The sequence below is a fragment of the Scyliorhinus torazame genome, chromosome 8, assembly GCF_047496885.1.
Source record: "Scyliorhinus torazame isolate Kashiwa2021f chromosome 8, sScyTor2.1, whole genome shotgun sequence".
In the NCBI taxonomy this organism is placed as follows: domain Eukaryota; kingdom Metazoa; phylum Chordata; class Chondrichthyes; order Carcharhiniformes; family Scyliorhinidae; genus Scyliorhinus; species Scyliorhinus torazame.
The window spans coordinates 106735724-106763025 of record NC_092714.1 but is presented as its reverse complement, the minus strand read 5'-3'; the positions used below and the strand labels follow the sequence as shown (position 1 = coordinate 106763025).

General features: G+C 45.7%; 1 protein-coding gene across 1 annotated transcript in view; it reads left to right on the top strand.

Moving 5' to 3' along the window:
- Window positions 1-23514, top strand: part of tmem47 (transmembrane protein 47) — an 85720-nt gene extending 62206 nt beyond the window's left edge. The window contains exon 3 of the mRNA XM_072513995.1: window positions 21817-23514. Coding sequence (XP_072370096.1) covers window positions 21817-21995 — 179 coding nt within the window. The 3' untranslated portion in view covers window positions 21996-23514. The remainder of the gene's footprint in view (window positions 1-21816) is intronic.
- The last annotated feature ends 3788 nt before the right edge of the window (window positions 23515-27302 follow it).

The following is a 27302-nucleotide window of genomic DNA, read 5'->3' as shown; positions in this document are numbered from 1 at the left end:
AATAAACGTGCCCATTATAAACGTAATGTTAGACACCGGAGCTCCCGCAAACATAATTAACAAAACCGATTTGATGAAGTTGAAAATAAAACTGAATATCCAAAATACCGATTGGGTCCTGAGTGGCTATAATGGGAACAATATTACGACTCTAGATGCTTGTAATCTACAGGTGGAAGTTAAGAGGAAGAAATATTCAATCATCAAGAACATCACTATTGGGTGCAGATGTCTGCAGGCAGTTACAACTGGTGAAGCGGTTCTACAGCGTGGTGCAACAACCACACAGTGCCGCCATTGAGCAAATAATAAGTAGATTTCCCCAAGTATTGCAGGGAATTGGAATGCTGTCTTTCCAATACAAAATCCAACTCAAGGATGATGCACGTCCAGTAATTCACCTGCTGAGAAGAGTGCCTGCCTCACTGCGAGAATGCCTCAAGACCAAGCTTGATAAGGTGCAGAGGTTACGCATCATAGAGAAAGTTGGAAGAGCCAACTGACTGGGTTAGCTCGATGGTGTGCGTGAAGAAGAGGAATGGAGAGCTGCGCATTTGCATAGATCCCAAGGAGCTGAGCAAAAATATTAAACGGGAACACTACCAGATCCCCAAAAGAGAGGAGATTACCTGTAAGATGAAAAATGTCACAGTGTTTAGCAAACATGATGCTTCCAGGGGATTCTGGCAGCTGAGATTGGACAAGGACAGTATATGTTTGTGCACTTTAAATACACTGTTCGGGCGGTACTGTTTTTTAAGAATGCCATTTGGTATCATCTCTGCACGGAGATTTTCCACAGAGCGATGGAACAGATCGTGGAAAGCATTCCTGGAGTTCGCATTCATATCGATAACATAGTCATAAGAACATAACATAGAACATACAGTGCAGAAGGAGGCCATTCAGCCCATCGAGTCTGCACCGACCCACTTAAGCCCTTACTTCCACCCTATCCCCGTAACCCCTCCTAACCTTTTTTGGACATGAAGGGCAATTTAGTATGGTCAATCTACCTAACCTGCACGTCTTTGGACTGTGGGAGGAAGCCGGAGCACCCGGAGGAAATCCATGCAGACACGGAGAGAACATGCAGACTCCGCACAGACAGTGACCCAGTGGGGAATCGAACCTGGGACCCTGGCGCTGTGAAGCTACAGTGCTAGCCACTTGTGCTTCCGTGTTGCCCATCAAACATCGTGCTACTGTGCTGCCCATCATCTGGGCATCAAACATGGCAGAGCACAATGAAAAACTACGACAAGCCCTGCACAGGATTGAGCAGTACGGGCTCAAGCTCAACAAAGACATGTCTCAGTTTGGGGTCAAAGAGATCACCTTTTTTTGACACAAATTGTCAGCACAATGAGTACAGCCGTATCCTGAGAAGCTAAAAGCCATTGTCAACGTGCCTCGTCCACATGGCAAGAAAGCAATACTACGCATGCTTGGAATGGTGAATTTTGTGGGAATATTCATCCCCAATTTAGCCTCAAAAACAGTGCTCTTCAGGAATTTAATAAGGAAGGCTGCTCCTTTTGAATGGACTGACAGTCATGAGTGAGAGGGGTCTAACCTGACAAATGCATTGACCACCACACCAGTTTTAGCGTTCTTTGACCCAGCAAAGAACACACACAGATCGACTGATGCCAGCCAGAATGGGCTAGGAGCAGTTCTGCTCCAAGAAAACTCTGACAAGACATGGCAACCGATAGTGTACGCATTCAAGGCAATGACAGAAACTGAGAAACGGTATGCCCAAATCGAGAAAGAATGTCTTGGACTAGTGTTGGGAATTGAAAAATTCCACAATTACACCTACGGCCTGCCAATGTTCACAGTGGATACCGATCATAGACACTAGTGTCCATTATTCAAAAGAACCTAAGTGAGATGTCACCTCAAATCCAGAGGCTAATCATGAAGCTACAGAGGTATGACTTCGATCTCGTGTATTTGCTGGGAAAATATATAGTGGTTGCAGATGTACTTTCCAGAGCAAATGACAATAAGGAAATGAAATGAAAATCACTTATTGTCACAAGTAGGCTTCAAATGAAGTTACTGTGAAAAGCCCCTAGTCGCCACATTCCGGCGCCTGTTCGGGGAGGCTGGTACGGGAATTGAACCGTGCTGCTAGCCTGCCTTGGTCTGCTTTAAAAGCCAGCGATTTAGCCCAGTGTGCTAAACCAGCCCCTACTGCAGACAGGAGAAGACAGACACATCGGAAATATTACAGGGATAGGTCGATCTGGCGATGGAAACCCTGCCTGTCTCAGACAACATTAATTTGACCCAGCAACAGTTAAGGAACAGCGATATATTTCCAAGTCAGGATGGTGAGTCACTTGGAGGGCAACGTGCAGGTGGTGGTGTTCCCATGTATAAGGGGCTGGTTTAGCACAATGGGCTAAATCGCTGGCTTTGAAAGCAGACCAAGGCAGGCCAGCAGCATGGTTCAATTTCCGTACCAGCCTCCCCGAACAGGCGCCGGAATGTGGCGACTAGAGGCTTTTCACAGTAACTTCATTGAAGCCTACTTGTGACAATAAGCGATTTTCATTTTCATTTTTCATTTTTTGCCCTTGTCCTTTTAGATGGTAGCGGTCATGGGTTTGTGAGGAGTGATACAATGGAGTAAACTTTAGAAAGCAGAGTGCGAGGATGTGGCGATGCACACATCAAGATATAGGTGAATGTGTTGCCGTGCTTACCTTCCCTGACTTGCTTGGACATCATACCTGGTTCTGTACAGAAAATGCTGCTGACCTCTTCTGCAACTCCGTACAGTGTATTTTTTGTCTCAGCAGCAAGTTTCTTCCTCCTGTTGCTGGGGAACAGTATCACCTATTGTTCACAGCATCCAGCAGCATATCCAGGGAGATATCAGTGAAATAAATCACAGCTTTTGCTGGATTCCACTCTCACACTTCCAGTTCTCTGACAACCTACTCCAAGTCATTCTATTAACATGTTTTGATTATCCTTTTAAACACTGGCATTGAGATGGTTATCATGTGGGTCCACATCACTGTTGATGAATGGACAGGTTAACCCACAAGTAAAATTATAATGAGGTGGCTGAGTGAAAAAACTATTGATGGACATGCTGCACCTACTTACAGGTTTCCAGTATGTTACCGGACCTCACCTGAATTCCAGTGCTTAACAAGTCTAAATTAAGCTCCAAAATAACTAAAGATTGGAGGGTAAGAAAGTTAGATGACCTCAGAAAGAAAGTGATTTAATTTCTGAATACATTTAAACCTCTGCCATTTTGCTCAGAATGATATTAAGTATAATCACATTCACATTGGTGGGCAAAAAAACCTCCCATGTGTGTTTTATGAATGTAAGCTGTGAGTGTCATCAACACAGGTTCCTGGAAAGCTCTTCTTAATAACTTATATAGTACCTCTGAGGCAATAAATCATCTCCATGTGTTTCACAGAAGCAAAATCATGCATCCAAGCAATAGTGTGAAGTTTGATGAAGGTGTCTAAAGGCTGGTTTGGAGAGGTTTTGCGAAGGTTTTTGAAAGTGTGCACAGACTTAGGAAAGCAGTCTCGTTTGGAGAAAACGTTCTAAAATGTGTGGCCAAGGTAACTGAATATTCAGCTGATATAAATAATGCAGAGGGAAAACAATTGAGCAAAGGTAGTCAGAAACAGAGGTAAGAAAGGACTGTGCTGCTATAGATCACAGAATCGTAGAATTTACAGTGCAGAAGGAGGCCATTTGGCCCATCGAGTCTGCACCCGCCCCTTAGGAAAGAGCACTCCACTTAAGCCCGGCCTCCACCCTAACCCCATAACCCAGCGACCCCACCTACCCTTTTTGGAAAATAAGAGCAATTTATCGTCGCCAATCCACCTAACCTGCACATCATTGAACTGTGGGAGGAAACCGGAGCACCCGGAGGAAACCCATGCACACACGGGGAGAACGTGCAGACTCCGCACAGCAGTGACCCAAGCCGGGGATCGAACCTGGGACCCTGGAGCTGTGAGGCAACTGCACTAACCACAGTGCTACCGTGCTGCCCCTATGTATGGGGAGAAAAGGTTACACATGTAGGGATAGGTGAGGCCATGGAGTGACCTGTCGATGATGGTGCAAATTTTGAATTTTAATAATTTGGGAGCTGGGCACCAATATAAGTTGGTACATGTGGGTTAATGCAGGATAGAATGGAGAAACAACTCAGGAAAACTTTCAGGAAATGGTTAGCAAAGATGATTCTGAAAGTAGCAAAGGTGTAGATGAAGGTTTTAGTTGAGGTGAGAAATGTTGCAAAAGTGGGAATAGGCAATCTTGGCGATGGATAAAGTATACAGTTATCAGATGAACTCGGTGTCAAATGAAACATTGTGATTATGAATTGTCCAATTCAACTTGAACAAGGAATTTAGGAATGGGATGAAACCAAGGGCCAGGATGCAGAATTCATGACAGTTATGTTGGAAGGTTTATGATTAGACAATGTTAAGTTCGAAAACTATCCACATTGTGGCAACAATACTGATTTACAGAGTCAAAGTTGGTTGTGCAGAACAAGTGCAGATGCTTGGAAGCTGATCCACCACAATGGACAATGCCTGAAAGGAAGTAAAGTATATTTAACTATGTATCACAAGTTATTGTAATGTACTGAATTAAGAGAAAAATAAATTTCTTGAATTTGAAATCCCATTTTTCTGCTTTGGAATATTTCAGATGGTATGATTACATTTGATATAAATTGGGCAATCAGATATGAAACCTGTTAAATGCTTTTGTTGAATTTTGCAACAGGAATGGGCATCTGCACATTCACTGGTTGAGTTTTGCAGTTTAACTGTCTCAAGGTGATTTGTTCAATATGCATAGAATATGCACTGTGCTTGACTTTCAGATCAAGGGTATATTTGTATGCATGGAGAGCGAAATTTGATCAGTTTTAATATTTAATGGAGACTTATTTGCCCCACATAGTGCAATTTTCTGTTCTCAGTTCTGATATATTTGGACAAGCAGAAAGTAATTTTGAATCATAGAATTTACAGTGCAGAAGGAGGCCATTCAGCCCATCGAGTCTGCACCGGCACTTGGAAAGGTCCACACCTCCACCCTATCCCCTAACCCAGTAACCCCACCCAACACTAAGGGCAATTTTGGACACTAAGGGCAATTTAGCACGGCCAATCCACCTAACCTGCACATCTTTGGACTGTGGGAGGAAACCGGAGAACCCGGAGGAAACCCACACAGACACGGGGAGAACGTGCAGAATCCGCACAGACAGTGACCCAAGCCAGGAATCGAGCCTGGGACCATGGAGCTGTGAAGCAATTGTGCTAACCACTATGCTACCGTGCTGCCAATTTAATAATGCCAATTTATGTATGTCCATTATGTTGTGTACCAGTAAATTACATGGACCCAGAAGGTCACAGTTTAAGAAACAGGTCTGTGTGATTTAACCAATCTCAACCAGGGCAGCAGTGGCTTTGACATTTTTGATTTAAGGAGGAATCAATTGCACATGGGTTTCCATTCATGTTTGGCATCTCATAACTTGCTACATATTTGATTGCTGGTTGACAACTAAATTGGGTTCAGCTATGATGCTGTCCAGTGGTTTTGTAGCCTGCCAGGTTCACCATCGAGCTAAGAAAAGCAAAGTACCGTGGATGCTGGAAGTAAAAACAGAGAATGCTGGAAAGACTCTTTCGGCCCTGCAGCATCTGTGGTTAAAGGAACAGGGGGCAATTTTTCTGGCCATATTGCATCTGGCGCCAATCCTGCTATGTTGGGAGAATATCATGATCAGGATCTTGCCCAGAAAGGGCGAGGTTAAAGTAGAATGTAGCGGCCTCCCAGTCACCTCCTCCTCCTCCTCCTCCACCCCCCCCCCCCACCCCCCTGGCCGCCAACCAAAAGCAGGAGGTCACACGGGCACCATTCAGCACTGCTCTACAAAAGTGGGGACCAGGTGCCATGGAGGGAGAGCAAGGAGGCAAGTACCCCTCTTTACTGACCTTCTGGCAGCACAAGGGCACAGTAGCTGCTGGCCAGGTGCTGTGGGGGTGTCCTTAAGGGAACTGGGGATTGTGGGGCACGAGGGGGCCAGGTCGGGGGTTGTCCTTGGACTGGTGCGGCTTTGGGTATGTGAAGCTTTGAGGCCTGCTTCATTTCATGTGAACATCCAAAACAGGGCAAATCACAGCTGCAGCCTGTCTGTCTGACAAAACTCACAGATCAGAGACATGCTGCAGCTTGTCGCTTGAAAGTCAATTTTCCTCTTTGTACTTGCTTGTTTAAAATCCATTTCACTCCCTATTGACTGTGAGCAGCCTCTAGTTTGGCAGCTGAATGCTATCTCAAAGGAGGTATTAGCCTTGTTAGTTGTATTGGCACTTGATGGTCCATGAACTCTGAAGTGCCTCGTGAAAGAACAGGTGCCCTGTCTAAGATAATTTTTTCGAGACTGGATATCCTGTAACCTTTGATGTCTGAACAGTGTGCCTGTACTGTGGTTCATTAGCATCATAGAAGCAGCTGGAAACACTCATACATTAAAGGGTTAAAGGGGTTTCACCACTGAGCACCCTTTCGGGGCCACAGGTTGACTATCTGGATGAGCTGCAGAGAGCCGGGCACGGTCTCTCTGATGTTGCTGGTAGTGGCCTGGGGTCTTGGGGCTCCTGATCTGGACGGGAGTGAGTGTGCAGAGCGAAGGTTGCCAGCACAAATGGCTTGCTGGATGCCAATCAGTGAAAGAAGGTGGGGCAGTCAAACTAAGGGCAGTAAAGGGTTGCAATCTTGGACACCCCACCGAGCTTAAAGGCACAGGTCAAGCTCTTGTTGTCCAGGTAACATTGCGTGCGATAGCATGACAGCAATGAGTCTATGTTTGTCCAAAGCTGGGTATCGAATGCACTTGGTTGTATTTCCCCTTGTTGACTCTGTTAGATCTTTCACAGTCCAGCAACTCACGCGACTATAACCACTTGGCTATCATCATTATATCTCACCACTCTTAGCTGCATCACTCTCCAAGTCTGGGCCAGGGGAAGAATCCCTCAATGGCAAGAGCTGAGGGTCATGGGTCAGGTAGATTGTATGGTGGTCGAGGTCAACTTCCAGGATCAAGAGAACAAGGGGCTGTGGGTTGGGATGGGGTGGGGGTGCAGTTGAGGGCCCCAGTGGATCACCTTACTGACTGTCTCCTTCCTTCTTCACATCCTACCAGATTAGAAATGAATTTTGGGATTGAGCCAGTTGAGGTGTCTAGCATCCTAATAGTTACAGCCAAGGTGGACAGATACCATTGACTGCATCAAGACCAACACATGCTGGAACCTGCACAACAGTGACAGGGGGTTGCCACTCGGGCTCAAGACCCAGCCGCCCATCAGGCTGAGGAGGAGGCCAGAAGGGTACGCTGATGATGAGCTAGGGTGTACAGGACTTGATGATCATTCAATGAGCTTATGGGCATCATGTGCCGCAGAGGACTGTGACTCACCAGGGAAACAGTGCAGCACCTGTGCTACATCCTCTCAAATGTGGCACCCCTTGGAGGAGACAGTCTCCCAGTGGCTGTGAAGGATGGCTGTCCTCAAATTCTATGCAACTGGCTTATTCCAGGCTTGAGCAAGGACCAGTGCGGCATCTCGCAATTGTCAGCCCAAAGGTGCATTCGGGATACTCTGTATGTCCGGGAATTCAACTAATCACCTTCAAACTGGACTGGTCCCACCAAGATGCCGAGGCTGCAGGATTCCCTATCATTGCCAGGATGTCCAAGGGGCCATCGATGGCACACATGTCGCCTTGCGAGCACAGTGGCATGAGGGAGTGCTCTTTATTAACAAGACGGGGTTCCACTTCCTGAATGTACATATCCTGTGCGACCAGCACCTCAGGATTGTTGTGTTCTTGTACAGAGATAATTACTGAGTAGGCGCACGCTTTAGCATTTATTTCTGTTTCTTGTTGATCATCTTAACGTTGGTAAATCTGGTCAATCTGTGTGATAGTTCTGAACTTCTGTAGGTATGATTGTATCTTTGCTCTGAACATCATTCTGTACATTGACATTTAACTCGGTTTCGATGAATGTAAACTTTCATATACATCCTCACCTTGCTGTTCAGCAACAGGTTGTTTCACTTTTAGGAGTGCTTGTCTATTCCCCCTTTAAACCTCTCCTTGCTCAGTTATCACAGTATAGGACCCTGTACAGCTTTTCTGCAATGCCTGAGCACATTTTGACCAGCCCTCAGGATCCTCCACTCTCACCATGTCATTTGGTTTCAAAGGTTTCAGACTCCTGGTAGACTTGTCATAATATTCCTTTTGTTTCTTCTTCTGAGATTCCACTTGATCTCTTATCTTCTCATTCAGCCTTTGCTGGGTATGGCATGGCAGAGTTGTTCATAGTTTCAGATTCGTCAACATTGCTGCTGGCAATAAACCATAATTTAATGGAGATGTTCGATAACCTAGCAGTGCTAAATATGGATCATCTTTACTGTCCATAGCTTTCTTCAGTAACTGCTTGACTCTCTGAACACCTTTTTCTGCTTTGCCATTTGATTGTGGGTATAATAGACTTGACATTACATGCTTAAGATCATATTGCCATGCAAATTCCTGCCATTCTTTACTGTTAAAGCATGGTCCATTATCACTCATTACTAACTCAGGTATTCCATGTCATGCAAAAGTTGCTTTTTTTTAAATAAACATTTTATTGAGGTATTTTTGGTATTACAACAACAACAAAATAAACAATGTACATGAATCTATAAACATAGTGCAAAAGACGTCGCCCTCCCTTACAGGTCCCACTTTTATTAACCCCCTACTCTAAACTAAACTAACTTCTGCTGACGATTAATTTTCCACAAAGAAGTCGATGAACGGTTGCCACCTCCGGGCGAACCCTAACATTGACCCTCTCAAGGCAAACTTGATTTTCTCCAAACAGATAAAGCTAGCTATGTCAGATAGCCAGGGCTCCGACTTTAGTGGCTTTGAGTCTCTCCAAGCTAATAGTATCCGTCTCCGGGCTACCAGGGAAGCAAAGGCCAGAACGTCTGCCTCTTTCTCCTCCTGGATTGCTGGATCTCCTGACACCCCGAGAATCGCCATCTCTGGGCTCTGTGCCACCCTTGTTTTTAACACCGTGGACATGACATCTGCAAACCCCTGCCAAAATCCCCTAAGCTTCGGACATGCCCAGAACATGTGGACATGGTTCGCTGGTCCTCCCGCACACATTGCACACTTGTTTTCCACCCCAAAGAATCTGCTCATCTGGGCCACTGTCATTTGAGCCCAGTGAATTACCTTGAATTGTATCAGGCTGAGCCTGGCACATGTTGTGGACGCGTTGACTCCATTCAATGCGTCTGCCCACAGACCATCCTCTATCTCTCCTCCCAGCTCCTCCTCCCACTTGCGCTTCAGCTCCTCGGTCTGCATCTCCTCTGACCCCATAAGTTCCTTATAAATGTCCAGGACGCTTCCCTCTCCCACCCACCCTCTGGAAACTACCCTGTCCTGAATCCCCCTTGGTGGTAGGAGCGGGAAGGTTGACACCTGTCTACATAGGAAGTCCCGCACCTGCAGGTACCTGAATTTGTTTCCCCTCGCCAACCCAAACCTCTCCTCCAGCGCCCTCATACTCGGAAAGCTCCCCTCGATAAACTTATCCCCCATCCTCTCAATCCCTGCTCTCTGCCATATCCGGAACCCCCCAACCATACTTCCCGGGGCAAACCAGTAATTATTACAGATTGGGGACCAGACCGATGCTCCATCTGCTCTCACATGTCTCCTCCATTACCCCCAGACTCTCAGTGCCGCCACCACCATGGGGCTGATGGAGTACCGTGCCGGCGGGAACGGCAGAGGCACAGTTACCAATGCCCCAGACTGGTGCCCTTGCATGAATACGCTCCCATGCCGACCCTCCCTCCACCACCCACTTCCTGATCATGGCTATAGTCGCCGCCCAGTAATAGTTACTAAAATTTGGCAGCGCCAGCCCACCCTCTCCCCGACTTCACTCAAGCATGACCTTCCTTACTTGCGGGGTCGTGCCCGCCCAAACAAAGCCAGTGATCACTTTGTTGACCCGTTTAAAAAAGGACTGCGGAATAAAAATGGGGAGACACTGAAATGCAAACAGAAATCTCGGGAGGGCTGTCATCTTCACCGTCTGCACCCTCCCAGCTAGTGACAACGGAAGCGCGCCGAAAATCGTCCTTCATTTGGTCTACTAGTCGGGCCAGATTTAATTTATACAGCCGGTCCCATTCCCGCGCCACTTGGATGGTTAGATACCTAAAGCTTCCCCCTACTAATCTAAATGGTAGCTCCCCCAATCGCCTCTCCTGTCCCCCCGTCTGGACCGCAAACATCTCACTTTTCCCCATATTTAGCTTTCCCCTGAAAACCGACCAAATTCCCCTAGAAACCTCATGATTTCTTCCATCCCCTCTATTGGCTCCGATACATACAGAAGCAGATCGTCTGCATAAAGCGAGACTCTGTGCTCCAAGCCCCCCCCCCCCCCCCCCCGGACAAGCCCCTTCCAGCCCCTTGAAGCTCTCAGAGCAATTGCCAGCGGCTCTCTAGCTAGTGCGAACAACAGTGGGGAGAGGGGGCATCCCTGTCTCGTCCCCCGGTGCAGTCTAAAGTAGTCCGATGTTGTCCTATTCGTCCGTACGCTTGCCACAGGAGCCTGATACAGCAACCTGACCCAGTCAATAAAGCCGCACCCAAATCCAAACTGTCCCATTCTACCCAATCAAAAGCCTTCTCTGCATCCACTGCGACCACTACCTCCACCTCCTTATCTTCCGGGGCATCATGATCACGTTTAATAGCCTTTTTATTGGCCAACAACTGCCTACCCTTAACAAACCCAGTCTGGCCCTCCCCAATAACGTCCGGAATACAATCCTCAATCCTGGAGGACAAACATTTGGCCAGCAGTTTGGCGTCCACATTCAACAAGATTATCGGCCTGTATGACCCACACAGCTCCGGGTTCTTGTCCCGCTTCAGGATTATCAAAATTGTGGCCTGTGACATCGTCGGGGGCAGCACACCTCTCTCCCTTGCCTTATTGAACATCCTCACCAATAACGGTCTCAATATCCCAGAGAACGTCTTATAGAACTCCACTGGGTACCCGTCTGGCCCCGGAGCTTTACCCGACTCCATGGCCATCAGACCCTCCACTATCTCTTCCAACCCGATCGGGGCCCCCAGCCCTTATACCAGTTCTCCATCCACCTTTGGGAAATTCAGCCCCCCTAAGAAGTGCATCATCCCCTCAGGCCCCGTTGGGGGTTCCGACCCATACAGCCTACTGTAAAATTCCCTAAACGCCTTATTCACCCCTGCTGAATCTCCAAACAGGATGTCCCATCTCCGTCATTTGCTTTCCATATCTCCCTGGATGCCTCCCTCTTTCTAATCTGCTGTGCTGCTCCACCAACCTCCCGATGGTTAACAAGCCAAACTCCGTCTGTAGCCTCCGCCGTTCCCTTAAAAGCCCCCTGCCTCTGGGGTCTCCGCATACCTCCTGTCGATCTGTTGTATCTCCTTTACCAGTCGGTCCGTCTCTGCCCTGTCCACCTTCTCCCAGTGGGCCCGTATCGAGATCAGCTTCCCTCTAAACACCGCCTTCAGTGCTTCTCAGACCACCGCTGCTGAAACTTACCCCCCTGTCATTGAGCTGCAGGTAGTTCTGAATACATTTCCTCAGCCGCTCGCACACCCCTTTGTCAGCCAAAAGTCCCACATCTAACCTCCAGTGCGGGCGTTGGTTACTGTCTTTACTAACCTGCAGGTCTGAGATTGTGATCGCCGAGTACCCCGTGTCCACCACCCCCATCAGTAAAACCCTGCTCAGACTAAAGAAATCAATTTGGGAGTACACTTTATGCACGTGTGAGTAGAAGGAAAACTCCTTCACACTCGGCTACCGAAATCTCCATGGATCCAACCCCCCCATCTGCTCCCTAAACCCTTTTAATTCCTTTGCCCTTGCTGGCACCCCACCCATTTTTGAGCTTGACCGGTCTAAGCCAGGGTCAATAACTGTGTTGAAGTCCCCTCCCATGACCAACCTGTGCGTGTCCAGGTCTGGTATCTTCCCCAGCATCCTCTTTATAAACTCCACATCATCCCAATTTGGCGCATACACATTTACTAATATCACCTGCTCCCCCTCCAGTTTCCCACTGACCATAATGTACCGACCTCCCACACCCGAGACTATTCTACCCGCCTCAAACACCACCCGCTTATTGATTAGGATCACGACCCCTCTAGTCTTTGAATCTGATCCCCTGAGGTCTGTCGTCTTTTAAAATCTTTCCTACTTCAAGACTGTGAAGAAAACAACTTTACAACTCTGTTTCGAAATAAATAACTTTGTCTTTATTGACCAAAGTCTGCATGCAGATGGCTACAGGTTAGAGAGAGAGAGAGCTGTTAAGGTAAACCTGCTCATTCTTTCTCAAGCTCGCAAAGACATGGAGAAAACGTTCAATATTAAGACAAAAGCTGTATCATTTTACAAAAACAGACCTTGTTCTAAAATGTCAATACAGTCATAACTTCTGATCAAACATGTTGTCATGGAAAGACCCTGACTCGGCTTATTTGCAGTATTTTGTCTTTAGAGGATTTAAGACGTGGTCCTATTTTGTTTTTCACCTCTGCCCTCATGATGCCTTGACGCAGATGGACCTAGGTCATGAGGAGGTTGTGTTACTAGGACATTCCTAGATCGTGGCTTTGTTATCAGGTTTTACTAAGGTCAGGCACTATTTTCCCTCTTCTGGCCTTGTATGATACAATTATGTGGATTCTTAGCTTTGTCTAGTTTGTCAGGGTCTGATCTTGGCACTTAGCTGACACAGCTGTCTTACACTTGGTTACATAAGTTGGCTATTTTTCCCATCATGCTATTGCTGAGTTTGTACACTTTCACAAGTGAAAGACCTGACCTCAATCTAATCTGGTCAGCTCCTCTAAGGTGCATCACCTGCAACATTACCACGTCCGCCTTCAGTCCCCTAAGATGCACGAACACACGTGCCCTCGTGACCGGCCCATTTAACCCTCGAACATTCCAGACGATCAGCCTAGTTGGGGGCTCATTGTCTCCGTCCCCCACTTTGCCGATCAGCCATCCCCTTTTTTGGACCAGCCTCCAGCCCGTGCTCTGCGCCTCCACCGGCCCGCCCCCAGGCAGCCTCCGCCCCCGACCTCCTCTCTGTCCCTTAGCACAAGTCCCTCCCTCGTCAGCAGAACATTTTCCCCCCTCCCCTCTAATAACAATACAATGTAACTCAACCCCTTTAATAAACCTCACATATGCACCCCCCCCACTACGCTTCCGTGAGCTAGCCCGCCCAGCTAGCTTGGTGGCCCCCAGCCCTTGCGCCGAAATGTCTCCCACCTATTATTCCCTCCCCACCCTCCCCCCACCCCGCTCATACATACATACTGCAATAACAAAAAATCCCAACACAAATGCTCAACAGAAAAACAGGAAGAAAAAAAAATGCTAACAAAGATCAAGTAAGAGATCCAAAGTCTAAACAAGCACATCTCCATCCCCCAGCAGTGCAAATGGAATCCTTAACTCCTTCAGCTCTGCCACTGGTCCCAAATCAATACAGAAGGCATTACAGACAGCTTCCACAAAACAAAAAACAAGAAACTTTTTTTTAAAACATGAACGTTGCAGCAAAGTTCTAAAGTTCTCAGTCCACCACCAGTCCTTTCCTTTTCGCAAAGTCCTGTGCATCCTCAGGCGACTCAAAATAAAAGTGCTGTTCCTCATACGTGACCCAGAGACGGGCCGGATGCAACAGTCCGAACTTTACCTTTTTCTTAAAAAGGATCGACCTGATCTGGTTGAAGCCGCTCTTCTCCTGGCCACCTCCACACTCGGGTCTTGGTAGATCCGTAGGATACTGTTGTCCCATTTACAGCTCCGTGTCTGCTTGGCCCACTGTAGAATGCGCTCCTTATCCAAGTACCTGTGGAATCTCACCACCATTGCCCTCGGGAGGGGGTCTCCCATTCGCGGCTTCCTTGCGAATGCTCTGTGAGCTCTGTCCACCTCCAAAGGACGTGACAATACCCCATCCCCCAGCAGCTTCTCAAACATGTCCGCGATGTATGCCCCAGCAACCACTCCTTCGGACCCCTCTGGGAGCCCAACGATTCTCAGGTTCTGCCAGCAGGACCTATTCTCTAGGTCGTCCACCTTCTCCAGGAGCTTCTTCTGCTGGTCTCTCAGCATCCCCACCTCCAACTCCACCGCAGATTGATGTTCCTCCTGCTCAGCCAGCGCCTTCTCTACCTTCTGGATCGCCCGATCTTGGGTGTCCAATCTAAGCTCCAGCCGCTCAATTGACTTTTTTATCGGGTCCAAGCAGTCCCGTTTCTGCTTAGTATAGCCTTCCTGAATAACTTGCATCAGCTGCTCTGTTGACCGCTGGGTCGACAAACCAGAGGTCCGGTGCTCCGCCATGATGTCGCCCGCTGCAGCTTCAGCCCAAGCCTTCTCTGTCTTTCCATTTCTGCCTTTACGAGCACTTCTAGTCCTCCTCTCCATGCACCAATGTGGGAATTCAGTACACAATTGCCTCTGTCATCAATTTTTCAATTCAAGTCTGGTAGAAAATCGGGGGAAAAGGTCCAAAAGTCTGACCCGAGCGGGAGCCACCAAATGTGCGACTTACTCCTTCATAGCCACCACCGGAAGTCGCAAAAGTTGCTTTTGTATGCATGATTACACAATTTGCTGATGAGCTAAATAATTGTGCTATCTCTGGATAATTTGAGTAATAATCTACCACTAGCAAACATTCTTTATCATCAAGGTAGAATAAATCTATCCCAACGTTTTGCCAAGGAACTGACACAATTTCACCTATTTTAAAAAAAAAAATTCAGAGTACCCAATTCATTTTTTCCAATTAAGGGACAATTTAGCGTGGCCAATCCACCTACCCTGCACATCTTTGCGTTGTGGGGGCGAAACCCACGCAAACATGGGGAGAATGTGCAAATTCCACACGGACGGTGACCCAGAGCTGGGATCAAACCTGGGACCTCGGCGCCGTGAGGCAGCAATGCTAACTTCTGCGTCACCGTGCTGCCTTCAATTTCACCTACTTTTAGTGGATCCTTTGCTTGTCGATATTTATATCGTTAACAAGTGGTACACTTTTCCACCATGTTCTGTATATCTTTGTTTATTTCTGGTCAATATACAGTATCTCGTGCTCTTCGCTTGCATTTCTCGATTCCACGGTGACCCTCATGAATCTTTTGTAGCAACTTCTTGCGCAGAGACTATGGAATTACAAATCTCTCTTGCCTCAGTAACAAACCATTTGCTACACTTAGCTCTGATCGTATGTGATGATATTTAGAACATGAACCTTCCGGCCATCCATTGTTGAGATTGTGCATCATTTACTACAAAGACAATTTGATCCCGAATCACTGAGGATTTTAAAGTCGCGAAGTTACACATTTGTGCTTTTAACTGCAGGTCAGTAAGAAAGCTACCAGCCTTCTGCGTGCATGTTCTAAATATACATCACTCAAAAGTTTCATTCTTTGTTGGCGTGCAATGCGCAACAAAATCTTTTATAATGACATCAAAATCTTTACTATCGTCATCTTGTTCATATACGAAGGTGTTTTAAATTCCAATCGCCTGCGGGCCTGCTCTGTTAGCAGCAACACTATCTTTCTTTTACCTGGCTGCGCCTGCAATCCTAGAGCTGCTACATACAGTGTAAACTGTTGTTTGAATGGTGCCAATTGCCATCAACATTACAGGTCATTAGAAGTTGTTCTGGAGTTTTTAAACTATCCATCTTCTTCTTGCACTGATATTGTGTTTTCAGAGATCATTTTTGGGGGTTTTCTATTACCTTCAATGTTCTTGATAACTCCTGGTACCATGTTATGTTCTTGTACAGAGACAATTACTGAGTCGGCATACTAAAGAACATCTAGTTCAAGACTTGTTAATTTTATTACAATATAATAAACTGTGAGTAGGAAACTAATGCTATAAAACTAGAACGAATACAAATGCGACTGACCACTATGGTTTCTCCTCAAGACTCCCCCCCCCCCCCACCCCCACCCCCCAGGCTACAGTGCCACTTGCTGATACTTACCTAACACCTACTGGCTGGATGCTATACATATTTACATATAAACTCATTAATGCATATCACTACAAGGATCATGTATGTTTATGCATGCTATCCTGGCATCGTGCATGGCAGTTACACCCTGGGGTACTTGGTGATTCCTGGGGTTTTCAAGGTCCACCCCAGGTTGATAGGTTGGCCCATGGTGGAGAAGGGACACCCGCGGTCATGGCTGATGATGCAAATGCAGCGGCCCCAGACCATGGTGGAGTGCTGATACAATGAGGCCCACGCTACCACCCAGACTGTCATTGAGCAGTGTATTCGACTGCTAAAAATACGGTTCCGCTGCCTGGACTGCTGTGGTGGTACTTTGCAGTACAGCCCCTCGAGGGTCTCCTGATCCATTGTGTCTGCGGTCTGCTGTATCCTGCACTATCTGACTCACAGCGGGTCGACATGCATGACGAGGAGGAGGTACATGCGACATCATTTGAGGTGGAGGAGGAGGACTAGGAGGGGGTAGAGGATGAGCCCAAGGAGGACCCGGAGGATGGAGGACAGGTGGCAGCAAGGGTTTGCCATGCCAGGAGGACCAGGGAGGCTCTCAAAGCCTCCAGATTCACATGATAGGAGGCTCTGTGTCCATCAATTCAACCCCCTTTACCTCACACCACTCGTTCCCCCTCCCCCTCCAACATTCTATGTGACATCACACCAGGGTGATGGACCTGACTTGGCAGTGTCAGCGGGTCACTATTCAAGGCAGGAGGGTGATGACCACTTGCTGTGAGGAAAGCTGTGCTGCTCCTCAGGATCTGATTAATCTGGCTCATATCTTTCTGCTGATAACGCGCTGACTTCCACCCTCATGCCTGAATGTGTGTTAGTAGCACACATTCTTAACCTTTCATGATCTTGTGCTACTTCTAGGTGTCTCGACAGGATGCACATCAGAGATAGAGGCAGCCTGTTGCCTTCCGCGCACCCTTCCTTTGATACCCTTGGTGGTGGTCCTCTGGAGAGCCTTGACCTTGACGGCTCCGGCCGACTTACCGGCAGTACAGGTGTTGCTGTGCCACCTTGTTCTAGCCACTGTTTCTGAGATACTCTGGTTCAGCAGTAGGGAATGAGAAGAACTGGAGACTGCCAGATTCTCCTTGGTGGAAGACTCCGGGATGGAATCTAGTGCTTCTTCTCCCTCGGTGCTCGTGGGCCCTTCAGGGACTTCATGGCATAAAGTGCCAGCTGGAGTGTGCTCCAGGCGCATCTGAGTCATCTGGGGCTGCCAGTCCTGGAGATCCATCATTGTCTGCACCATGGTATTGAAGACCTTATTTATGAAGACCTTTTGTGCATGGCCAAGCTCTGGAGTGCCTTAGCAATGTCCACCTGAGTCTGGGACATGTCCCTCAGTGAATGGGACATGATGTCGAGACCCTCAGCCATGGTCGGCAGAGACTGAGCTTTTGGACTCCACCACTCATGGTTTGGATGTTGTGCCCTAGGCTTTCCATTGCGGTCGCCACCCTTGTAGTGTGGGCCTGGGTGACATACAATGCTAGCACCATCTCCAGTGCCTGAAGCTTCTTGGACTCCATCAGCTTTGCAATTGTAGGAATGTAACTGATGCCCCCCCTGAATCTCACGGCTCTGGCTTAGCATCTCTAGCAGCTCAGGGGGAATCTTGCCCAGAGGTTCGGCATCTGGCTGTGGGTCAGCTGAGTCCTGGGATCCAGCAGACCTCCAACTATTCTCTCTCTTGGAAGTTCCTGCCTCCACCTGATGTGCAACAGCAGCTATCTGGTGCTCACCAGATAATTCCACAGGAGCCTGTCTGCTAATGTTGCCTACTGAGATGTGTGTCTCTGTGATTGTGGAAGGTGTGGGTGATAGGTGTGATGCATTGTAGGAGTTCTCCTTGGAAAAAGGGTGGCACGGTAGCACAGTGGTTAGCACTGCTGCCTCACAGCACCAGGGACCCTGGTTCAATTCTGCCCTTGGGTGACTATGTGGAGTTTGCACTTTCTCCCGATGCCTATGTGAGTTTCCTCCAGGTGCTCCAATGTCCTCCCACAGTCCAAATATGTGCAGGTTAGGTGGATTGGCCATGCTAAATTACCCCTTAGTGCCGAAAAGGTTAGGTATGGTTACTGGGATAGGGCAAAGGCATGGGCCTAGGTAGGGTGCTCTTCCCAAGGGTCGGTGCAGACTTGATGGGCCAAATGGCCTCCTTCTGTACTGTAGGGGTTCTGTTCTATTCTATTCACTCCTCTGATGTGTTCTCTTGGATGGCAAGGGTGGGGCACGACTCCGGAAGGCCCGGTCTCATCAGATTGTGAGCCTGCAAGACAAGATTCATGGGTTCAGTGAGAGGGGAAGACAAAGGTCTGGGAAATCAACAACTCACTTCAGACAGGTCACCTGGATAAAGTTGCAGTGGATCCTCACTTCTCTGGTGGAGGCCAACCTTGCCGTTGATTACTGCTCATTCCTTGGCCACCCGCACGATCTTTAGGACCCTTTCCTCATAGGAGGTGAGGACTCACAACTCGGGGACATTCCTTTCGTCTTCTCCCTCTCCCTCTTATTATGGGCTATCTTCTGAGGGACAAAAAGAGGACATTGTGAACCACATGCCTGCTGGGTCAGGGGATATATAGCAGGTGGCGTGTGGGCATCACACCTACACAAAAAGGTATCATGATGATGTCAGGGGGATTCTGAGGGAGAAACTGGCAGGTTAGTTGTTGGGAGGAAGCGAGGAGTCTGTGTGGGTTGGGGAGGGGGTACAGAATACAGGGGTGGCAGGCAGGACTGATGCCAGGAGGCATGAGGTGGTAATTACCTTTGCAGCTCAAAGGAGGTAATTCATCTTCTTCCTACATTGGATAACGGTCCTCCTTGTCATGCTGCTGGAACTAACTTCAGCTGGCACTGCTTTCCAGGTGGGATTTGTCACAATGCTCTGGGGTCTCCTATCCCTTTGGGTGTGCAGGATGCCCCGCCTCTCCTTCACAGCATCCAGAAGCTTGTCCAGGTCTCTATGCTGCTATCCTCCTGGCTTGACTGGGAGTGAGTGCTGAGGAACTGTTTAAATGCTGCTCCCCTTGTTGGCAGTGAACAGCTGAGTCCCAGGTCAGGCAAATCAGGCAACTGGGGACTCCGGCTCGGCGTAACTCATGTGAGGGGTCATTTTTTGCAACATGTGTGGGTGAATTGTGATCTGGATTGCGCCGATCCACCCAATGGGAAACATCGTGTGCCGAGGAATATCCATTTGTTTCTCGGCATTGCGAGAGCTGGGAAACACATGGTTAAAAGCTCTCTATGGGACTTTGTTCCCATTTGGTTGAATATGGCCCTTTGCAACTTTTAACAGGAATCGTTCCGAGTTAATGTTTCAAGTCCGATATGACTTCTTCAGAATAAGAGTTGAAAGAGTGTTCCGAAGAAGAGTCAAAGAAGAAACGTCAACATTGCATCTCTCTTTACATATGCTGCCAAACCTGCTGAGTTTTTCCAGCATTCTCTGTGTTTATTTTAGATTCATCATCCAGGTTGACAAATTGATACATGCTAAAGGATCTATTCCCAAATCTCAGCTTGACTAAGCATTTTCAAAAACAGCCTGTTTTATAAAGTGCCTTTAACACTGTAAAAGTTCCCAAAGCGTTTATCAGGAGTATTATTAAATAAACCTTGACACCGAAACCATAAGAGGTGATCTCAGACAGATGAAAGACAAGTTTTAAGGAGTGTCTTAAGGGAGAAACTAAAGTAAAGAGGTGTAGAGGGTTAGGGAAGGAATTCCAGGGCTTAGTGTCTTAGCAGCTGAAGGCACCTTTCGTGGAGTGATTAAAATCAGGAATGTTCAAAAGTCAGAGAGGGAAGAATGCAGATGTCCCAGAGAGTTTTAGGGCTGGAGAAGATTATAAAGACAGGAAGGATATGAAAGGATTTGAAAACAAGAATGAGGATTTCAAGGAGACAGTTAAGCGTAGATATATAGCAGCAGTATGAGATCTCCCATCTACATTAATGCATATAAACCTCATTGAACCTGGTGAAGGTAGTTACCAAAACAAAAGTTATGTATGTGTTGGTGACTTCCTCCATCTTGTGCAGGGTTCCTAAGAAGGGCTGAGACTGTGGTCATATAATTTACTGAATAAACTGGAAGATGGAAATCATCTCCATAATGTGCATATATTCAAATCTTGACCTGCAAAAGAGATGTATTTGGTTTTTTTTTGTGTAAATTTCTAACTTCAAATGTGATCTGCCTTGGGATGAGTGGGAGGCGTTAGAGAAATTAGACCCTTACTATTAAGTTTATCAGCTGACTCGAATGGTGAAGGAAAACTGAAATAATAACAATGGAAATTGATGTGTGTTTAATATACTTAGTGATCTGAACCCGCTCTATTTAATGGAATATACACAAGTGGGACAGAGAGCAGGTGGCTCTTGAAGTAAAACGTTACATTTTTTTTTGACAAATTGCGATAATAATGATATCTCAAATTCTAACATTAATTTTTAGGTTTCATATAAAGTTACATTTTCACTTTTAATAATTTTCAGTGACAACTTCGCAATGTGTTGAATAATATAATAATAATTGCTTATTGTCACAAGTAGGCTTCAATTAAGTTACTGTGAAAAGCCCCTAGTCGCCAAATTTTGCCGCCTGTACGGGGAGGCTTGTACGGGAATTGAACCCGCGCTGCTGACCTTGTTCTGCATTACAAGCCAGCTGTTTAGTCCACTGTGCTAAACCAGCCCCTAGTTTATGTTGATGATTTGTGGTAATATATACACAATACTAAAATATTTCTCCACTTTGTTGCTGAATGTTATAAATAATATAAATAAATGGTATTATGTAGTGTTATAGGCCAGGGTTTAGAGAACCCCAAAGTGTATCATGGAGTTCACCTGACCCACAACTTTTAATAGATTGTGGTATGGGGAACACACGGCCCACTCTACAGGTATGGTACAGCGAAATGGAAAAGTATTTTTTAAAGCAAAACAATGTTTATTCTATGAACTCAAGTTAAACTTTTTAAAACATTCAGTGAACATCTTCCCAACCATCAATTCAGATACACCCCCCAAAGAATAACACTAAGTAATCCTTAAACTTTCCTTTTAACATCCAGAAGGCAAAATTAATCCTTTGTACAGAAAGACATCAGGCTTAACTTCACTACTGAGAACAGTTACCACGTTGAAATCAGCAAATGGACATTCATAAGCTTGCAGAGATTCACACACATCCTGCTGTGATTGCAGCTTCTCCAAACCTAAAATGAAACCAAACCCATCCTGCAGCAAAAAGCCTAAAGCGAAAGTAAAAAGCTGACAGACAGCCCAGTTCCACCCACTCTCTGACATCACTGCAGTAATAAACACCCATTTCTTAAAGGTACTCTCACTACAGATACTTATCGCCACACCCATTTATAAACACACATTTCTTAAAGGTATTCTTCCATGACAGTAGGTTGAAGACAAGAGAGCCAATATTAAAATGTTCCATTCATCATATTTGTGGCAAAAGAAACATATGGCAATTGTTTTAACCACATGTATTTCTTTGCAGTTGTTCTCCAAGTATGTGGACTCATTTTGTATCCAATCAAGTTTGTGGAGACAGCAACCATGCGAACATATCATGAGTTCAACTGGGGTTATGGAATTGCCTGGGGAGCCACCATCTTTTCATTTGGCGGAGCCGTTCTCTACTGCTTAAACCCGAAGAACTATGATGACTACTACTAGAAAGAACTGATTCCACTGACAGATTTAAAGTAGAGCTCACCACCTATGCTTACTTACTATTCTCTCAGTTGAAGTGTGGTATTTAACCTGTTCTATCAATGCACTATCCACTTTGGCTATAATGAAGATAATTGCTTTCAATCCTGCACCAACACTGAAGGAACTCTGGAAAAACGTTTTGGCTGAAATTTCTGTACCTTGGCAGTTCATATATGGACAGCAGGAATGCAGACCTCTGATAGCGTCATATCATCTAAGGCCAATCACAAAGAAGCTTAGCTTACAAGACGAATAATAAAAAAAAATCACAACTGCAAATGCAAAATCACTTCAATCTGTCTGCTTGGAAGAACCTAACCCCGAGTGTGTTTTGTGTTTCCTGTATTGAGGCTGGGAACCTGTGCCTCATATTTGGATTTGGTTCAGATAAAGTATGTCAATTGATGATTGTTCTGTGGTAACTTTAGTAAAGCTGCATGCTTGTATCCACCTACTAATATTCGGCAACATCTTCTGTAAACTTAGTGTCCTAATGCAAACTAAAATTATACTACTCATGTTTATAATTATTACAATGCATTTGGAACACAATGCAGTTCTAATGTCATGCGGAAGTTCCATTTGTATTGTCAAAATAAAACTGCAGTATTTTATCTATCATTTTCTTATGCCTACAAATGAATTTTATGAAGTATCTTTAAAAATAAACAATATAATAATAATAATCGCTTATTGTCACGAGTAGGCTTCAATGAAATTACTGTGAAAAGCCCCTAGTCGCCACATTCCGGCGTCTGTTCAGGGAGGCCAGTACGGGTATAGATGAGAAATTTGAAGAGTTGAAAAGCCAGAAAGGACCTTGTCTACTATTGTAAGCACTCTAATTTATTTGAGCAACTACTGTATTTTTATATAGACCTCTGCACACAGCTTCCAGAATATTGTATACTATTCCTTAAACTGTGCCTAAAAAAAACTTATTTTGACTTGTATCTAAGATAAATATCATATTTCCAGTTATTTGTTACCTCTTTCTTTCACTGTATCATTCCTTCTAAAACAATATCAAAAATATGTTCAGTTATTATAAATGCATATTTTGGGAAGGAAATTGAGTTCCGTTCCAGCTGCAAAATACAGCATCAGTAAAATGAATCCGTAGAACTGTGCAGAATAAATGGCCTGTATATCCTATTTTTTCATTTTATCATTATTTTCTAAAAGATAATTCCCAAAGATTTTTAGAGATTTGATTGTATGATTTATCTAAAAAAAATTGCCAAGATCTATTCTTTCTCTTAAATGGACATTAACAGGATATGCTGAATGTTTAAACCTCATCAATTTTTCCTTCAACCGTACGTTTCAAAATTGATGTTCTCAGCAACAAACATTCCCTTGGCAAGTACATCAACTTCAACAAACAGGACACACGAATTAGCCAATAAACGTGCTCCAGCCAAAACAACTGTGGATGCTGTTATGCTTTTGTAATGTAATATAATTACTCTTCATATAACTGGCAGTTTGCCTGACTCACTTTTTTAATACAATCAGCAATGGGTAAAATATTAGGACTGATATGTGTTACTGATATTTGTGACAGAGCCAATGCATAGCCATTTCACCAATTGATTTTTATAAGAATAGGAGTGGGATATTAAGCCCCTTGAGACTGTTCTGCTATTCAATGTGATCATGGCTAAACTGTGCCATATACCTGTCATTGCCTCGTATCCATTAATAACTTTGGTTAAAAAAAATCTATTAACCTTAGATTTAAAATTAACAATTGATCCATCGTCAATTGGACATTGCACAAGAGAGATCCAAGCTTCTGCAACACTTTGTGTGTCATGTCTAATTCTGGTTTTTAGACTATGCCCTAGATCTGGATTCTTCAACCAGCAGAAGTTGTTTCCCTATCTTTGTCCGCCTGTTTCCGTTAATCTTCTTAAAACTTCAATTAAAAATCAACTCTTAATCTTATAAATTTCACGGGCTACACTGCTAGAATCATAGAATTTACAGTGCAGAAGGAGGCCATTTGGCCCATTGAGTCTGCACCGGCCTTTGGAAATAGCACCCGACTGAATTCCATGCCTCTAACCGAGACCGTAACCCAGTTACCCCACCTAACCTTTTTGGACATTGCGGACAATTTAGCATGGCCAACCCACCTAACCTGCACATCTTTGGACTGTGGGAGGAAACCGAAGCACCCGGAGGAAACCTACACAGACACGGGAAGAACATGCAGACTCTGCACAGACAGTGACCCAAGTCGGGAATCAAACCTGGGTCAGTGGAGCTGTGAAGCAGCTTATGTAATTTCTCCTAACATAACCTTTGGAGTTGAGGGGCTGGATTTTACTTACCCCAACTGAATGTGTTTTTGGCAGGGGGAAGCATGTAAAATAGGGTAGGTGCCCACCCCACCACCCTCCTTTGAGCTCACCCCATTACATGGAAGGTGGGTGGGCGCCGGAATTGGCAGACTGCCCGCCCATCCAATTTAACAAACTAAGCAAGGGTCAATTGGGCCTGTTACCAAGACAATTGACCCCAATAATACACTGCCATGCCATAATGTGGTTGGTGTGGACAGTCGGGGTGGGAGTGAGCAGTCTGTTTCTGTCAAAAAGCATTTACAAGGCAGAGGAGACCTTCTAAAATAGTACCCTCACTTTCTTCCTAACTGCCTGCTCTCCAGAACTCACCAACAACCACCACCAGTTCCACCCCCCCCCCCCCCCCCCCACTCTACCCATGGCCTCCTTCATGAGCTGAACAAACCCACCCGCCCAATACCCCAGACATACCTTATTCTGGGATTTATTGGGCCTTCTTCTTGGGCTGTTTGCTGTCAGGGTCTAATGAGATCTTGGAATTGATGGAAAGGCTGGAGCTGCCGGCCAATTGGATTGTCTGACCGATTTTGAGGGCACGACCTCCTCATTGTCAAGCAATTTATCCTGCCCCAGTGTGTTATGGCTGTGAGATGGGCTGGCGTGGAGAGAGGCAGCTTTCAGCTAACTTTGCTTCCCAGTGGACGGGCCAGACACTGCCTCCCCACCCCCTGCTCCACTCACCACCCTTAAAATGCAGCCCTGGGTGTAATTCTGGTAAATCTACACTCCACTTCCTCCAAGGCCAATATAACATTCCTATAATGGGGCTGAGAAAACTCCAAAGTATATTCTGGAGTTCACCTAGCCTATAACTGTTTATTGATTTTGGCTACGATGAGCACAAGAGCCAACCTTTCACGTGAGTTCTCAGGTGCTTTTAATCAAAAAACAAGCTTTATTCTGCGAATTTAGTTAACATTTGTATAAACACACACAGTCAGAATTTTATCAACAACAAATATGAAGACCCCACACAGCTGCAGTAATCAAAGTCAATCCCAAAATGAATTCCCTCTTAACTGTTGCAATTCAATAACAAAATCCAAGTAAAACCGGAAACCCCTTTTCATAGGCATAGCCCAACGCACGGCATTCTCACTTGTAAAAGATTTGTTAGTGATACTCTGTTATCCTTTTCAAACAGCAGGTTTGAATTCCTTCCAGAAAGCAATTATCTCTTTTAAGTTACCAAGCAGTCTGGAAACAGTTTTTAAAATGAAGATAGAGAGGCAGGCCGAAAACACTTCTGTTCTCTGTCTGAGTCCACAGCAGCCAAATGTAAAAGTGAAACCAAACAAAACCTCTCAGAGCCACAGCCATGCTTCACCCACACAATGACATCGTTGAAACATGTGATAAGACAAAAACCTTTCTTAAAGGGACACTCATATGAAATACCCAACACTATTCACAGAACACCAGTTGTGGTCTAACCAGTTGCATGAATAGTTGAAACATCTCTTCTACTCCTTCCTATTCTCGTTCTCTAGATGTAAATGTCAGCATTTCAGGAGCCTTTTTGATTACTTTCTTTACCTATTCATGACACTTTACAATCATCTAGGTACTGGGACCTCTTTGGACCTCTGCTGTTACTAGTTTTTTACCTTTCAGTAGTATATATATATATATACATAGTATGCTGTTCTTTTTTAGGTCCAAAGTGGATGACCTCATATTTACATCCATTGAAATCTATTTGCCGCAGTTTTGTCCACTCGCTTAATTTATCAATATGTCTTTGTAATTGTAATGCTTCCATTTACACTGCTTACAATGCAGTCCATCTTTGCATGATCAGCAGATTCGGATATGTGGCTTTCAATTCCATCATCTAAGTAATATTTTCAAAGTAAGGTGTAAACTATCATGGACTTTTGAAAAGACCACCAGGCCTATCTCATCTGGATACATTTACACCAACTACCAACTGCTCAATCACACAGCTTCCTAAGAGAGCGAAAACAAAATTCAGGTTCCGACTTAAATTGATGGGATAATCTTCTCCAGCCCTCGAAAGCTCCTGAAAACCCCTGCCGGCCTTTTACTTATTACTGCACTGACAACCTTGTGTCCTGTGACATGATAGTTTGTGCCTTGGTGGTCAACCCGATATTAAATATCATCTGGGTGTAGTTCACGAGTCCCACTGTGGCAGTCTCTGCTGTACTGACTACAGATGAAGGCAGTGCACTGTGAATGTGCACGATTCACTAACCTCTGTTTTCTCTGGACTTGTTCTTAGCCAGCTGAACATTTCATGTCTCTTCAACTCTTCCAATGCTCCTCTGAGCAGTCAGCCTCCAGAGGTCCAAGCTATCAGTGACTGCGTTTCTGCTGTTTGTGTAAATGTTCATCATTTGCATATCTCATCTCCAGGTGTCATTGGAGCAAATGTATGGGCACCAGAAGGTCATGATCCAATGGCCAGTTCGCTGCACAGAAGGTCTTTGGCTGTCATCCACTCAATGAATGCGGACCAGCCATTGCAGATGTCATTGACTTAGTAAAGAATGTGTGCTGACAGAATTAGCATGCTCGGAGTTAGTGGCCTTTGTCCTATGTTTTTAATTTCATAAAAGCAACAATCATTCGGAAGGGATAGGGGAAACAAGTTCTGTGTTCACTTATTGGGCGGAATTTTCTGGCTGTTCACGCTGGCGGGAACTTACGGTTCTACCGACGGCAGACACCTGCCACAGATTTCACGGCAGAGAGGGGTGCATTCAATGGCAAACCCCTTTGACGATAGCTGGACCAGAAGATCCCGCTGCCAGCCACTGGTGAGTCGCCCTCCGCTGCTGCAGAACACGCCACTGAGGGGGAGTAAAATCCCAGCCATTTAAACTGGGCACTAAGAAAATAGCTTGTGACATCAGCAGCAGGGCTGTATGTA